The 14,846-nt window shown below is 48.4% G+C and overlaps 1 protein-coding gene across 1 annotated transcript; it reads right to left on the reverse strand.

Annotated features, from left to right (window-relative positions):
* Positions 1–1,039: 1,039 nt before the first annotated feature.
* TTI1 (TELO2 interacting protein 1) lies at positions 1,040–14,834 on the reverse strand. The gene is made up of 7 exons (XM_010293715.1): positions 12,533–14,834; positions 11,855–12,043; positions 10,822–10,970; positions 9,822–9,962; positions 8,169–8,373; positions 7,336–7,423; positions 1,040–1,271 (listed from the first exon to the last, which is right to left on the reverse strand). Exons 1-7 carry the CDS (start codon positions 14,832–14,834, stop codon positions 1,040–1,042), a joined length of 3,306 nt encoding a protein of 1,101 aa, XP_010292017.1.
* Positions 14,835–14,846: the final 12 nt, after the last annotated feature.

Here is a 14,846-nt window from a genome sequence, read left to right on the forward strand (position 1 = left end):
AGCTTCCAGGCAACCCGTGAGCCCGTGCCGGTTCTGGAGGGGAGGTGCTTTGGCAGGGGCCCCAAAGACTCGTCGTCCTCTCTGCTCACTGCATTGCACTGTACCCACTCAAGCAAACCGTGGCACTGCCGTGGTACCACCGTGCTCAGACCTAATGTTTCCGCCTTGCATCGCCTGACCACGTATGCACCCACCTGGGAGACCATACTGCGGCACTGGTAGATACTTCATCTAGTTCTTTTTGGGTGGGCATTAGAAATCTGAGAGGTCTAAAAAATGGCCTGCGAGATGGCAGGCAATCTGGGAATGAGGAGGAGTCTTAAATTACTTGCAAGGTGTAAATCAAGGCTGGCCATTTTTCTAAAGAATCACTTGCACTCAGTGGTGAGAACTGGGGAGCAGAACTCAGGCAGCAAGTTTTAGCAAACTGCAAACTACAAGGAACAGCCTTGATGTTTCCAAAAGGATGTCGTTCTTGCCAGTAATACTGCTGAGGAATTTATTGGAAATACATTTTAACTTTTTCTTCTATTAACCACTTTTTAAAAGAAAAGGTTTTAAAGGCACCCCAAACAGGATTCCCTTCCTGGGAAGGGTTAAGGCCAGAAAAAGCTTTTGTGTCGAGCTGGCAATCGTCCGAGAACAGGAGGGAATATCACAGTTGCAAGGAGGTCAGAGGGGTGTGGGGGTGCTGAAGGGGCACCACCCAAGGATTGAGTGTTGGGAAGTAATTTCTGGAAAATTACTCTCTCTTGTGCTGAAGAACCTGAAGTAGGTGGGCTATGACCCTTGGACTTCTCTCCAGCACCATGTGCAGAGAAATACAAACCAGGAGGAACTGGGGCAATGTACCCATCTGATCCCCAAACACTAAAAAAATAAGACTTCTACCCAACGGGGAGGGTGTCTTGGCCAGTACCCCACACTGGGCCATCCTTCCTTTGCCCCCAGAATGATTTGGGGCCTAAATGACAGGATTTTCCCAGGTAAACACTATCCTGGTGGTTCCTCTTTCCCGCCCAGGTGCTGTGCAGGCCTGTCAAGGAGCTGCCTCTGGGGTGCCAGCCCGCGGCGTTGCGCTCTCCTGCTGCTGCAGCCTCTCCAGCAGGAGCAGCACGTTGTCGGTGAACTCGTTCCGCTGCCTCCCCATCCCACTCAGCTTCACAGGCCGCAGGCTGACATGGGGGGGCTTGTACTGGTGAGGGCAGCAGACCTCGTTCAGGAGGAGCCAGGTGCTGTCAGGGTCCATGTGCATTAAGTGGAGGAAAACGCTTTGGAAAACAGTGGGAAGAAAGGAAAGAAGAGTAAGGAGAAGGCCTTTTGATCGGCACCCAACAGGGTCATTAACAGGGAGCTGTGGAAAGCTTTGATGTTGTCTGCAACATCTGACAGTTGAACAGACTTGGAGGCTCATTAGAGAGAGCCATTAAAATGGCTGTGCCCAAGCGAAGACAGTTCAGTGGTTTCACATCACCGGCAAGTGGGAGAAAAATAGTTATTATGCTACACAGTTAAGTTATCAACATCAGACAAGCAGCTGGTGAATAACTGACCCAGGCTTCGATCTCGGCACCATGGGCTGCTGCTGGCAAAAGCCTTTATAAATCAGCCTGTCCCAAGTGCTGGAGGGGTGGCTGCAGAGTATTGCACGTGCTACTTGCATCCAGCATGTTTAGGACAATTGATCTTGCAGAGCTCTTAAAGAGCTGTCTATATTGTTCACCACCCTCTCTGGTTTTTTTGGGAGTGAGGAGGTCAACCCATCTTGCCTTCTGTCCCTTTTCAGAGGTGGTAAAAACAAAGGTATTTCTGGACAGCTGTCCAGGCTGGGCCACAAGTAAAGTTGAATACTGCATGGAGGGCTTTTTGCTTATGTGAGGTCTACCCTCATCCCAAGCCCTTATTAGCTGCCTCCACATTTTCTTCCTTCTGTACAGCACCTTTCAAAAAGTAGGATTTTCTTTTTAAAAAATAAGCCTTCATTAACAATAGAATGGAGGAGGAGAGGAATTACAACCTCCTCTAATGCTTTACTGCTGTGTTGATGGTTTTCACTTTGAATTTCAATACCCTGGGTAAGATGGGGATTTGACTTTTGAGTATGCACTTCACACTTTTGACTCCAGCTGTGAGCTGCTGTAACAAAGGTGCTGTGGACAGTCTTGCTGGAGAGCAGGAAGCTCCTAGGAGCAAAAGAGCAAACGGCTGATTTGCACGACCTACACTTACTCATTTCTTCCTGCCAGTTCTCATTGTTTGTAACCTTTGGGCTTGGCTGGGTCTGTGTCAGGGTTTAATGCACAGAAGGTATATCGGGCTTAACTGGTATTACATTCTCTGGCTGTGCCATGTACAAAATTAAACTAGAATTTGTAGGCTGCCCTGACAGCACTGCAAGGCCTCTTCCTGCATGGTGCTGAGTACTCTGTGCTCCCCTGGAGACAATGAGCACCAAGGGTACTCAGCACTCGCCAAACTTGCATGTCAGCTTTCAAGACCTCAGTAAATGCCTAGCCACACATCTTCAGGTCTCTAGTTTCTCCTGAAGTCATGGAGGAGAGCAACAGCTGGGTGAGGTAACGTGAAATCAGAGGGTAGGTCAGTCTCTGTTCCCCCAAGAAGCACAGGACATAACTCCCCTCTCTAAAATCGAAGATCATCTACAAAAGCCACACAAAATCCAGACCTGATTGCTATCAAAACTTCTCCCTGAAGAACTCTTATCCCTAAAGGGAGCTTGCTTCCTATGTAGAGCAGGCAGAAATCCTTTTTAGAAGCTCTCCTCTGAAACAGAGTGCAGTGCCATGGGTAACCGGAAAAAGCACAGAAATGAGATGAAGGCACTAGAAAACTTCCTCATCTCTTCGCAGTACCCCGAGCAGCCAAAGTTGTTGCTTTTGCCTGTCTGCCGTTGACCACTTGCCCGTCTCTCAGGGCCGGTCCCTGAACAGCAATGAGGGAAGGCATTGCCCCTGCAAGTTGCTGGCAGTGTCCCCTCCTGAACGTGCTTGCAGTGCTCGTCTGTCTGCTCCAGAGGAACCCCGCGTGAACGCGCCCCAAAGCCATAGCTGAGCTTGGCAACAACTGCCTCAGCAAAGGGCCTTCTTTCCAGGGGAGAGCCAGACGCAGGCGGGCTCCCGGGGCTCTCCGCTCCCCGGCTTTGTTATTGCCGCTCTGCTGACTGGCGAAGGGAGGACTGGCCTGAGCCGAGTGCCAGCCTCCCAGGTGCCAGCCTGAGTGAAGTGCAGGCAGGCTCGCTGGGGCAGGGTCTAGAGCTCGCGCCTGCTGACGGCCCTGGACCAGCTCTGCAAGCTCTGCCGGCTGCCAGTGCCCTCCTGGCGCTCGCTTGGCCACGACAGAGCGAGCGTGCTGCCGCCGGCCTGCCAGCAAACAGCGGGCCCCAGTGGCTTCCCCTAGCTTATGATGGGCGGCTGCTGGGCAGCTGCACAGAAATAATCCCTGCTCCTTACGGCTGGGGTGGATAGGACTGGGCAAGACAGATGAATTGCTGGGAAGGAAACATAGGAACAGGGAATGCTACTCAGCTGGCTTCTGCTTCTCCGGCCCACGCACAACTTTACCTCTTGTACTCACAGCAAAGATACCCTGCTCTCCAACCTCGTCCCAATCAGCTGCTCTGGAGAGAGCAACCCTCAAGAGATGAGCTGGTCCCTGCAGAACTCCACTGCTTCTTGTGCCGTAATGGCCTGAGGCCCGTGATTATCTCCTGATAACCTGGAGTGCTGTGCAGCTTAAAGAACAACTTGACTTTTACATTTTCAAACTAGCTCTGGGGTAGTTTCTAAGCAACCTGTTTCCATGGCAAAGAATCCTGGGGTTAATCCAGGTTTGTTTTCTGTTGTTGTGGGTTTTTTTTTTACTTAAATATCATTTTATTGAATTTTGCCTTGTGCAGGTGGCTGTTTTAGTGTACTTTAGCCCAGCTTGGGAATGACAGCTGTCAATAAGTATTGAATAAACTACACAATCAAACCAAAAAAGGTATGCTGCATAATCAACTTTGGTATCTAAAAGGGTCCAAAAATAGCTCATATTTGTTCCAGTTGTGCTACACAACTTATTTTACTAGCACAGAGCAGAGTTTGGCTATTCTGTTGCCTTGTCTTTTCCCAAGCTCTAAGCAAAGGCATGGCACAATGAACAGGCTGGCGAAAGGACAAGTCTTGCTGGCTTTGGCATCTCTGCTGAATGTTTAACTAAATACAGTTCACCACAGACTTCAGTAAGAACTGGGGAAATTATTGCTGCATCCTGGGGAAAAAAAAACATTCCTATCCAGACTGTTGACCGAAAGGTCAAATGGTAAACTTCACAGGCTGTAAACACTTATTAGGAATTAAGTGTTAATTTCAAAACAGTCACTTCAAACTGAAAAAATGCAGAACTATTTGTCAACACTTTGCACAGGCCAATGACAATTTCTTAATCACTTTTCCTTAAAATTTTCTTTTTTCCCCCCAAAGTGAAAAGCTTCTCAGGGATGATGCAACCTAATAAACTGATGAGAAGCTCCAATTTACATATTGTGACTTTCAGTTTACACCCCCTGCCTTGTTCCCAATGCTTGGCCCCACACCAGCATGCCTCAGCTGCTCAATTGTTTCTGGTCACTTTACCCACAGTGGCACTGGCTTATTTTCAATGAAAGCAAAGATGTATCTAGTGTTCCCCAGCGTTCCCAAATGCCTTTTCAGTATTTTTTTTCCTCAAGCTTTGGATAATATTCCTCCCCTGGAATATTCCCAGCAGTCATTTAATAATAAAGCAAATTGTCCCATTTTCTCTTCTTCAGACATGCTGGAGTTCTTTTTTTCCCAGCATCTATTTTTGCCTGTTGAGTATTGCATGGAGCTGCAGTTACAAAATTCACTTACTCCCACTGGTTCATCTAATAAAACTACAGGGTCCCATAAATGGGATTAAGCAGCCTCCTTGGGGCATGATAACATCCTTGGAAGACAGCCAAAACTTTTTTTTTATTTGTGGCTCCAGTGAGTTGGCCAAAAATTCTTGCTTAGCCCTTTGCATACTTACGGAATCTTCACTTAGTTGGTACAGGGAGTTAGGGAGTTACTGGGGCTGCAACTGACTTTGTAAGACCTGACCTTGTTCTTGGCAGGTCACAGCTCATGAGTTGAGTATGAATCCAAAAAGCTGAGCAAAGGCCAGTTAGTATAAATCAATATGGCAAGCTGATTCAAAACATCTTTTTACCTTGTATGATTTCTGCAGTGATAAAGCTGAGTTATGTGAGGTATGTTGGCATTCATGCTGTGGCTAAGATTAGTTCTGGCCTATCTGTTTTTAGAAGCATTTAAAATGCAGAATTTTTCATGTATCAGTCTGATAAAGTTGCCCTTGCCTAGATGGAAAGGGCCTTACATGTGACAACCTATGTCAGTTTGCAGGATTACTTTCAGGGACGTGGAGAGCAAGGAAAAGGACTGGAGCTTACAGGAATCTGGTGGTTAAGCAGCTGGAGAAAGGAAACTGAAGCACGGCTGAGAAGTGAGCCTTACCCTGGCGCTGGAGCTGACTTTATGGTGCAAACGAATTTTGACTTTTCCAAGCTGAGACCTCTGATGTGTACTATAGTTAAAAGGGATGGTGATATGTTTAACCCTGATCCAGGTTCCAAGACCAGGGATCAGACAGGATTAAATGAAAAAAAGAATAAAAAAGAAAGAAAACTACAACTACCGCCATATGCCATATACACGGTTACTATCAGGCCGGACATGATGCACGCCTCGGTGCATGTATGTGTCTGGCCAACAGAGCTGTATGTGAGATAGCTGTCCACGTGTAATGTATGGTGCAACAAAGGCATAGGGGAAGCAGTGTAACATACAACATTTTCCCCTTGAAATAGAATAAAAAATAATATAAAGGAGAAAAATGTTACTTGCCCTGAACTTTGCTGCCCTTTTTTCTCCAGTAACAGTGAGCTTGCTTACAATATAGCTTCTAATGACCCTATCACATCATAGGGTTAATTCAGTATTTTCCCCCACCCCTGCTGGGGGGGGAAATTGCACAGCTTTTCAGACTGTTTTGTTAATGATTTAAAAGCTCAAGATTCCAAATATCTAGATAAATCCCGGTGTTCTGCTTTCCATTGCAGCATTGCTTACACAGATGAACGCTTTATTGTATTAAGGGTATGCAAGCCTACAGCAAAGAACCCCTTTGCAGAACAAATGCTGCTGAAGCCTGCTGCGATGCAATAAAAGCCACGAAGGTAAAAATAAACCTACTCTCACCAGCGCAGGAATACAAACAAAGGTACAGCTACGGCTTCTGAGAGCGCTCTCCCTCTAAACTGCTGCCCAGCCACACAAAAGCCCTTCAACAGCCTGCACCTCCAGGAGGCCTGCGCTCAGGTGAGAGGGAACAGGCAGCTTTTCCCTCTTCCACAGCCTGCCCTCTGAAATCCACAGTGCCTTAAACCTGCTCACCACAGGCTTCCTCCCCCCTCAGGGGAGGGGAGCGTTGGCCACACAGACAGAGCGGGGCTTTTACCCCGTCCTTCAGAGGTGCATGGCTTTCTTACTCACTTCCCATGTTCTGTAACTGGACTTGTTTTGTCTGCTGAAACCTCTGGCCTTGTTTCCAGGTGACAAAATACAACGATAGCGATTTCTTATCCTGACAGCAGGAACATGTTGAGCAGGATTTTGAACACCAAGCAGCAAAGTATGTCTGTCAACACTTCATAGAGCTGATGTGTGTTCACCTAAACTGTCTGTGCTCTTTTAACCTCTCCCAGCCTTCTCAGAGCAAGACTGGTGCGAAGACTGACAGCTTCCCAAACAAACTCCTGTTTGTCTCTCCACCTGGCAGAGCCTGGGTTGACGTGATCAGAGGACCCCAGGGAAAATGGAAGGATAACAGAAGTAAATCCCCCAGCCTGCAGAAGGTATTAAGTGATAAAATACATGGGAATGTCTGGCATAGCTGTCTCCCACTCTGCACTCTTATGCCACCAGTGGGCCGAGAGCCCCAAGTGTTCTAGCATACGAGGCGGTTAGAAAAAAGCAAGTAGCACATCTTCCCCCTCTGTCCCCAAATGCATTGGCAGGTAATATGAAAGTCAACTGTAACTTGTGAGCAAGCTAACCTCTCTAGCTCAATTTGGGTAGTAACTGATACTTTACCAGAGAAAGCAGTTAACTTCCATGAGAGACCCTGTTGTACAGGACTCAAAACATGCCAGAGGAGAGATGGGAAAGGTGCAAAAGGAAAGGGGTTACCGTGCTCCCTCTGTCCCGTGTTACTTGTACACCTGATACACCTGCATTTAAGAGACATTACCTCTGGGCAGCTTCTTGCAATTTCATGGGTTGCTTGGCGCTGAGGTAAATCAGGCAGGCATCTGCCACTTTATTCAGGTCACTCTCGCCTGCAGAAATGGAACAGAAAAGAAGGGTAGGAGGTAACCCACTCAGCGGCTGCTGCCTAACAGAATCAGCTCTAAATTGGTAGCAAGTGGCTTCTGAGCCTTTGAACTGTCTGACCCAGAGCTCTTCTGACCTCGCCTCTTAAGCATCTTGCTGCAAAGCTAGGAAAGCAATCAACGGCATCGAGAGAGGAAAAGAACAACTAGCCAGCAACCCTTCTCCTTCATCAAAGTCAGCTCCAGAAATTTAACCTAGGAGAATTTCCGAGAGTTTCATTCAGTAGAAGAATGTGATGTGCTGCATTTAAAGGGTCTCCCAGAGAGATGCCCCAAAATGGAACCAGTCAACTTAGGCATAAGTCTTATACAGGCTCCAGTTCTTCAGTTAATTAAGAACAAAGCATGGCCCAACAGGCCTAGCTGCAGCAACCCAGGCACTTTGCTTTATACCCACTTCTGATGCAGAAGCGAGATGAGCAGCTAGATTTTGCAAGGTGCTGGGAATCTTCTCTCTCATTTGTCTCTTGGGGAGTAAAAAGCCACCAGCCCCTCTTTACAGAGCTCTCAAAGAGGACAGATTAAGGCCCCGAAGGACCCAAATGGAATGAGGCTGGAGAAGATCAGGAAATCAATCCCATGGGGCAGCAGAAGGATAAGAAGCAAGTGTCGGCCTGGTCAGTTGAGATGAAAGGAGAAGAGGTAAGTTTGGCAGAGATCTCATACAAGCTGTACTTTCCCTGGTACTCACCCATGTCCAACTTCTCGCACAGAGAACCCAGTCCCTGCAACACAGCCAGCTGCAACTTGAAGGCAAGCGTGTGGTGGTACACAGGCCCGGCTCTGGCACTTGCTGGGGCTTGGCTGAGGAGGGAACTGATCAGCTTAGGCAGGACGTCTTTGGAGAACCTCTGCCTCAGGAATTCCCCACATTTTTGAGCCAGAGTACACAGCACCTAGTGGAGAAACATCAGTTCTGGAGGATAAGTGCACAAACAGGTCTGGGAGGAGCTCAGCAATCCTCACTGGCTCAGGGGACAAGGTATTCATTTGCCCTTGGTAATTTCTTTTGCAGTTGAGAGCAACGTGATCACACCTATCACAGCTTCGCATAAGAGCAGAAGGTGAATGCTTGATGGAGAGGCCGGGTGACCTGCTCCCTGCTCTTCAGTTTCATGCGGCTAACCTCCTGGGACTGCCCTTCTCTCATTAGCACAGTAAAGGTAGGAGCAGCTTATGAAGTCTTCGTGAGAATTGCTGGAGAAGCCTCTGATGGAACATGCCATTAAAATATAAATCACCTCTGTGGTGGAAACAGTCCATCTTCACAAGCACGCCAGGGAACAGGAAGGCCAAGTGGCTACAGCATAGGATACCCAGCATTACCAGTGTGTGCCCAGGCTAAAAACCAAACTGGCCTAGAGAATGGCCTTAAATACGTGTAAAAACGAAGCGGGGACCCATGGCGCCAACCCACATGGCCAGAACACAGTTCTCTCTTGGAACTTCACTAAGCTCATGGTCTTAGTGTGCAGGACTGAGATGACGGTTACGTTGTATTTGGCTTACACTGATACTACACTTCGTGTTCTGAGATTTCGGCAGGAAGCCACTCTGGGCAGATTTCTTGTAACAAACCCCAATCTCAGTGCTAACTGTAATGATCCCTTGAACTTTTCAAGATTTAAATAGTTTTTGTGCAGCAATCTCTCCCTTCTTTTATGGTAGGCACATGTGAGGTATGGCTACTCCAAAATTCTAGTGTATGGCTTCTTGAATTCGGGAAATCAAAACTCTCCTTTTATTCACACTGACGCACTGAAGGATTCTAAAATGAAACTCATTTTGTACAGCAGAGGAAGCCCTGTGAAACCCTGGGGCTGGCAACCTCTGGAAACATGCTTTATTGTCCAGCTTGTGAGTCAGGAAGAGAATGCAATCAGTTGATGTGGTCAGGAGCTCTTTAATAGCATTATTACGAGGCTAAGTCGTTGCTTAACCTCTCCCCTCCCATGCCAATGCCTCAATCGTGAAACAATCCCTTCTCTTCAGTCTAAAACTTCCAGAGGGGGTGTCCTGAGACTGTGGCTCCAGCAAGGGCAAGTTGCACTATATGGTGCCTCTGACAGCTGCTTAGGCTGTCAAAGAACTGTTTTCCTCTTCCCTGCAATAACCACTAATATTGCTGTTTCCCCCAGGAACAGTGTCAAGGTTTTATCTGTGGACAAGCTGCAGTGGGAGTGGTACAAGCCTACCCACTGCAGGGTGGTGACCCTGTGTTCCAAACCACATTTAAAAGTCATTCCACAAGCTCAATGCTTCTCTCACAGGCCACAGCAATGCCTGAGCCGCTTGCCTTCTAAGCACCAGCTTGAAGGCTGTTGGCAGAGATTCGCTGCTGTACCTTGAAGGCTCTGAGCACTGCCAGAGGGTCATCACTAATCAGCCGGGTGACAAGAGCTGGCCAGACACGATGAGCCATGGGAAGCAGATGGTTTCCGTGAGGATGCAGCACAGTTACAGAGAGCTCCAGCACGTCCAGGACCTGGGCAGGAGGGGTAGGGAACAGACTTTCAGCATGCTGCAGTGCCAGCAGCGCCAGGCATTCAGGTGGATCCCCAGTGTCACAATGAGGAGCCAGCAGAAAGAAAGGTTTTAATACAAAAGGGTACAATTTTACCTCAGCATGAACTGGGATAAGAGAACATGGAGCACAGCCCTGTTTGGAAAGGGACAAGTAGCACAGTGACATTAACTCGTGCTGGGCTACAGAGCTGGGCTGGAACCAGGGCGTGATTCCCAGCCTGATCCTGCAGGCTGAGCTGTGCACTAGGACCCTACTGCTCCTGTGGCACAGCAGCAGGATCACCTGGTAGGGCTGGGGCCTCTGCGGTGAGAATCTGGGTTGCGCCTCACTGCCGCATTTTCTGTCTCGCTTTCAGTTCAAAAGGAGGCCACCTTCAAAGGATTTTCATAATTAAAAAAAAACAACCCAGGCTTTTAGCTCTACTTATCGTCACTCCAGCAACTTCAGAAATGTTCATCAGTCTGTGAACTACAGTCTGAGGAAGGGGGATGGGAGGCCTAGATGGGAGAAAGATGCTTCTGCTTCCTCCACCAAAGGCTGAGGCACAAGACTTGACTATCATAAGCATCAAGGGAAGGTGCCTGACACGAAGCCAGCCTTAAGATTCTGTTCAGCCTGGCTGTCATTCCTAAACCAGACTACTCCCAGAAAACTGTCCCTTTCTCTCACCAACACTGGGAGGGTCTGTTCTGAATTAGCATATGGCAGCACTAACCTCATTACAGCAGGAAGCCCAACACGCATCGTGCACATGTTGATGAACTACCAGCCCCCTTCATGGGCACCACCTGTCCCCTCAAAGCTGGCATTTACTAACCTTCAGCCGCACTCGGAGGTTCCTGTCCGACAGCAAGTGGATGCATCTCTCCAGCACATCTTTGGCCAGTTGAGCATGGCTTGGCAGCAGCGTTTCTCCTTCTGTGTCAGAGTTGTTTGGCTCCAGTTTAGCAAGTGGGGGAACCTCATCTGGAAGACAAAACCATTACTGAAGCAATGAAAATGACTTGGGAGTTCTGGGAGGTCATAATACCTACCCACAATTACTCTGCAAATTCCCAAGTGAGGCCTTTGGCATTTTTTAACATATTTAGATGTAGTTAAGTCTATGCTTGATTTCTGTGAATTAAGTGTCAGAATCAGTTAAGAGTGTGGGACTAGGGAAGGTTTGCTTTCTTTACTGGACAATGCAGTTGGTCTGACATTTGCAGTCTGTCCTCACCATGGACTTATTTCCCATTGATTTTTATTAAAAAGGAAAAGACTGGGTATTTAAAGATGAAGTATTTAAAGGTCAGGATTGCAGCATAGCCCAGTAAAGACTATAAAGTTCCCTATATGAATGTCTGCAGGGCCTGCCAAGGCCAGGTGAGAAGGGAGTGGTGGCATCATTAGCCAGGAGAAAATGGTACAGGGATTCCCAAGGGAGGCTGAGGAAAATGCAGTAGGATCCTGGAAAAAGGAAACTTTGGGTCCTGAACTGAAAAGGCCTGTTATGAGGTAAGGAGAAACACCATGTGCTTGTGTCTTAGAGCTAGACAAGCCTTGATCTGCAAACAGTTCACTTCCCCCCGCCCCCATGCATAGAACAAAGCAAGAACACCCAGCAGCACCCTACATGAGCTAAGGTCAGCTCAAAGCAGACCTGAGACTGTCAGGAGTGTGCTAGGCTTTAGGCGTGGTCCCAAGTCCCCCACCTGACAAAAGGAAACCTCAGAGGTCACTGTCTTTCTCCAAGTTCACAGAATCATGGAATCATTAGTTTGGAAAAGACCTTAAAGATCATCAAGTCCAACTGTCAACCCAACACCACTATGGCCACATACTCTTCTCCGGTCATGCACAGTACTGACCTGTATCCTCATCCCCTGTGTCAGGAAGATTGCCCTCTGCGATCTGCTTCTGTCTGATATAGTCGAGAAAGAATCGCTCCACTTCTTGCCTTGTCAGCACCTGCTGCCCGTGAGATAAAGTCCTGCCCTGCCACTTGGCAGTCTGCCTTTGTTGCTGTTCCTCACCACAGGATGATCCAAACCACTGGACTGCAAAAAAGGAACTGGTATGTCACCCAGCAATCACGATCCCCTCCTCCAAGTCAACAAAGTACCACATTCCTTGAGAGATGAATATGACTCTCCAGTCTCATGGGACTGAACTACAGAATCAGGCACCTGCTGTCACATCACTGTGACCTCCCTGATGGTATGAGAATGTTAAAACCCTGACATAAAAAGGAATACACTCCATGTGTTTCTACAGAACATTTATGGGAGTAGTAAATTCATCCTTTCTCACCCACTACAGGCCATGTTCCTGCAAGTCTGCAGGCCAGACAAACAGAAACTGGTTATAGAGAGGGGAAGCTATTGGCGATCTTTGCTTCAGAACTGGCCCTCCAAGCAAAGCAAAACTGCCATCACGCTGCAGTACCTCAGCTACTTGAAATCTCCCATGTCAAGTTGAAAGGTCAAAGACAAGTACCCTTAGTTACAGTAAGAATGAATTGTGCAGAGTAAACATCATTTTGATACCTAAAGCTGTCATTACTGAGTGGAGGACCCTGAGGAAAGTGGAAGCCTGGTTGTTGTAAGAGTGATCTAGTGTAGACAGGACATCTTGGATAACATCTTCTATCAGTGGCAGCAAGCTGGCATCTGAATGCTTCAGCATAGTGTCCAGGACCTGGGAAGCATGTGGCTGATGTGCCAGCTGGCGCAAATTCAGGGAAATCCCATTCACCAGATAGTCAGAATTCTCATTAATCAAACACTGCAAGGAGTCATAACCGCAGGCCTCGCATATGTCTACCAGTGTCCCCAGTGCCGTCTCACAGATGAGCAGAGTCTTGTCACCAGCCTTCTCCAACACAGGGTAGAGAGCTGAAAGCAGAAGCAACCGGAACTCCTTCCCAAGGACAGCAGCGAAGCAGCCAACACCTTCTAGCTGTATGCAGATCTGCCAGATATTGCTGTTCATGGTGCGAGTCGTTACCTGCGGCTCTGGGGGGGACGGAAGGAGAATGCTGCTGCACACGCCTCCTGGATGGGCAGCAAGTCCTGAACATTGCACAGAGTGCTGATGGCCGATTTCTTCTGTATCAATGCTAGTGATCAAATACCAGTTCGCCTGGTCTGTGTATTCATCAAGAATGGACATTATGGACCCTTTGAGATCATCCATGTTAAGTGAAACTTCCCTTTCCTGAAGGACATCCACTCCCATTCCAGCAGCTCCTGCAATCAGCTCATTGAGGGCCATCGCTGCCTGCTTTCGGTACATGCCAGATTCACAGTATAGCCCCATGAAATGATCCACAAGCAAATAGAGGTTCCCATAGTAGCCAAGAACACGGCAAACCTGCTGAAGGAGTTGGAAAACTTTCTCCTCCGTGAAGAAGCGGAAATATTTCTTCTGACACCTGCCCTTCTGCACACCATGCTGCAAGAAGCCCGAAGGTCCGCATGTGCTCTCGCAGCCCCAGCGTCTGTCTTCCACAATCTTCACATCCGTCACGTCCAGCTCCAGAACTTGCATCAGCGCTTTGGACAGACGGTGGAGGTGGGATACGGAGTTGAGAACAATGTTGACCTTGGGGCCCAGCAGCTTCAGATAGCCAAGCAACAAACTCAAAGTGGAAACCTTGCCCATGTCATCCTGAGAGTTCATCAGGCGAGGAAGAGCTGTGGCAAGGGAATGGAGGTTCTCAGAGAGGACATCAGCAAGAGCCCTGTTCTGTGCTATGATCCTCTGCTCTGCAATGCTTTGCAGAACCTCATTACACCTGCTTTGGACTTCGCTGTTTTCATCATTCACCAGCCCAACCAAGGCTTTTAAAAGATGACTGAACGAGTCCACCAGCGACTGACTGCAGTTCCTCAGTAAGTGGTGGACCAGTTCCACCAGCTCCAGTCTCACTTTCCAGTGGGGGTGAACTGAAGAAAATTCAACCATTTTATGCAGAAGGAGAGAGATTTTTTCAGCAGTACTTTTACTCCAGTCAGGTCCTCTATGGACCATTAGTTCTGATATTCTGCTTTGTTCCACTGGCAGCTTTTCTTTATTCTTTGGGATTCTGGCTAGCTGTGCATCAGCCATTACCAAGCCAACAATCAGATAAAAGAGTCTGATGGCAGAAACAGTGGGTTTGTGACCTTGTTTGATGTCTCCAGTAATAACCCGAGACAGTGTAATGGAAATCCCAGGCAGAAAAGAAGCAAACAAATCCCCACATCGCTGTGCCTCGTCTTCACCCAGGCATCGATGCTCCTGGCAGTCACACTGCAGAACTAGGACCTGTAAGCACTTCAAAGCAGAGATCTTAATTTGCTTTGCTTTTTCTTGCTCTGCTAGGCCCAGAAGCAAAGAAACAGCAAATCCTAAGAGAGGAAGGGTAGAAGGTTGATAGAGAGACAAGATAACATCCCCATAAGCTGAATGCATCAGGGTGTGGAGTGCCTGGATTACAGCCAGCTTTAACTCTTCTGACAGCGAGACCGGTTTGCTTGAGCCAGAAGGGGGGGAGAGGCATGTACAGAGCTCAGAGAAAAGCTCCTGCAGGAGCTCCTGCTTCTTCACACACGTTGCTGCGAGAATGGAGGAAATGCACTGCACCACACTCTGCACCAGGCGCTCCTGCTTGGGCCCCGGTACCTTCAGGGCAAAGCGCAGGGGGAAGAGGACGTACTCCTGCAGCTCCTGCAGGGCCGAGGTGCTGACCGCGGCCAGGTGGGCCTGCAGGCGCGCCACGTTCTCCACGGTCTGGGCCCTCGTCAGCTGCACGCAGACGGGGCGCAGGGCCCCGAAGGCCTCCTGCGGGGTGTCGAAGACGGCCATGCTCGGGCGGCA

The sequence above is a fragment of the Phaethon lepturus genome, unplaced genomic scaffold (genome assembly GCF_000687285.1).
Source record: "Phaethon lepturus isolate BGI_N335 unplaced genomic scaffold, ASM68728v1 scaffold41628, whole genome shotgun sequence".
In the NCBI taxonomy this organism is placed as follows: Eukaryota; Metazoa; Chordata; class Aves; order Phaethontiformes; family Phaethontidae; genus Phaethon; species Phaethon lepturus.

Coding starts and splice junctions, on each gene's coding strand:
- TTI1 (XM_010293715.1), bottom strand. CDS start 14,834: ATGGCCGTCTTCGACACCCCGCAGGAGGCCTTCGGGGCCCTGCGCCCC. Junction 10,971..11,854: donor CACAGGGGATGAGGATACAG/GTCAGTACTGTG, acceptor TTTGTCTTCCAG/ATGAGGTTCCCCCACTTGCT. Junction 7,424..8,168: donor GTGCGAGAAGTTGGACATGG/GTGAGTACCAGG, acceptor CCATTTCTGCAG/GCGAGAGTGACCTGAATAAA.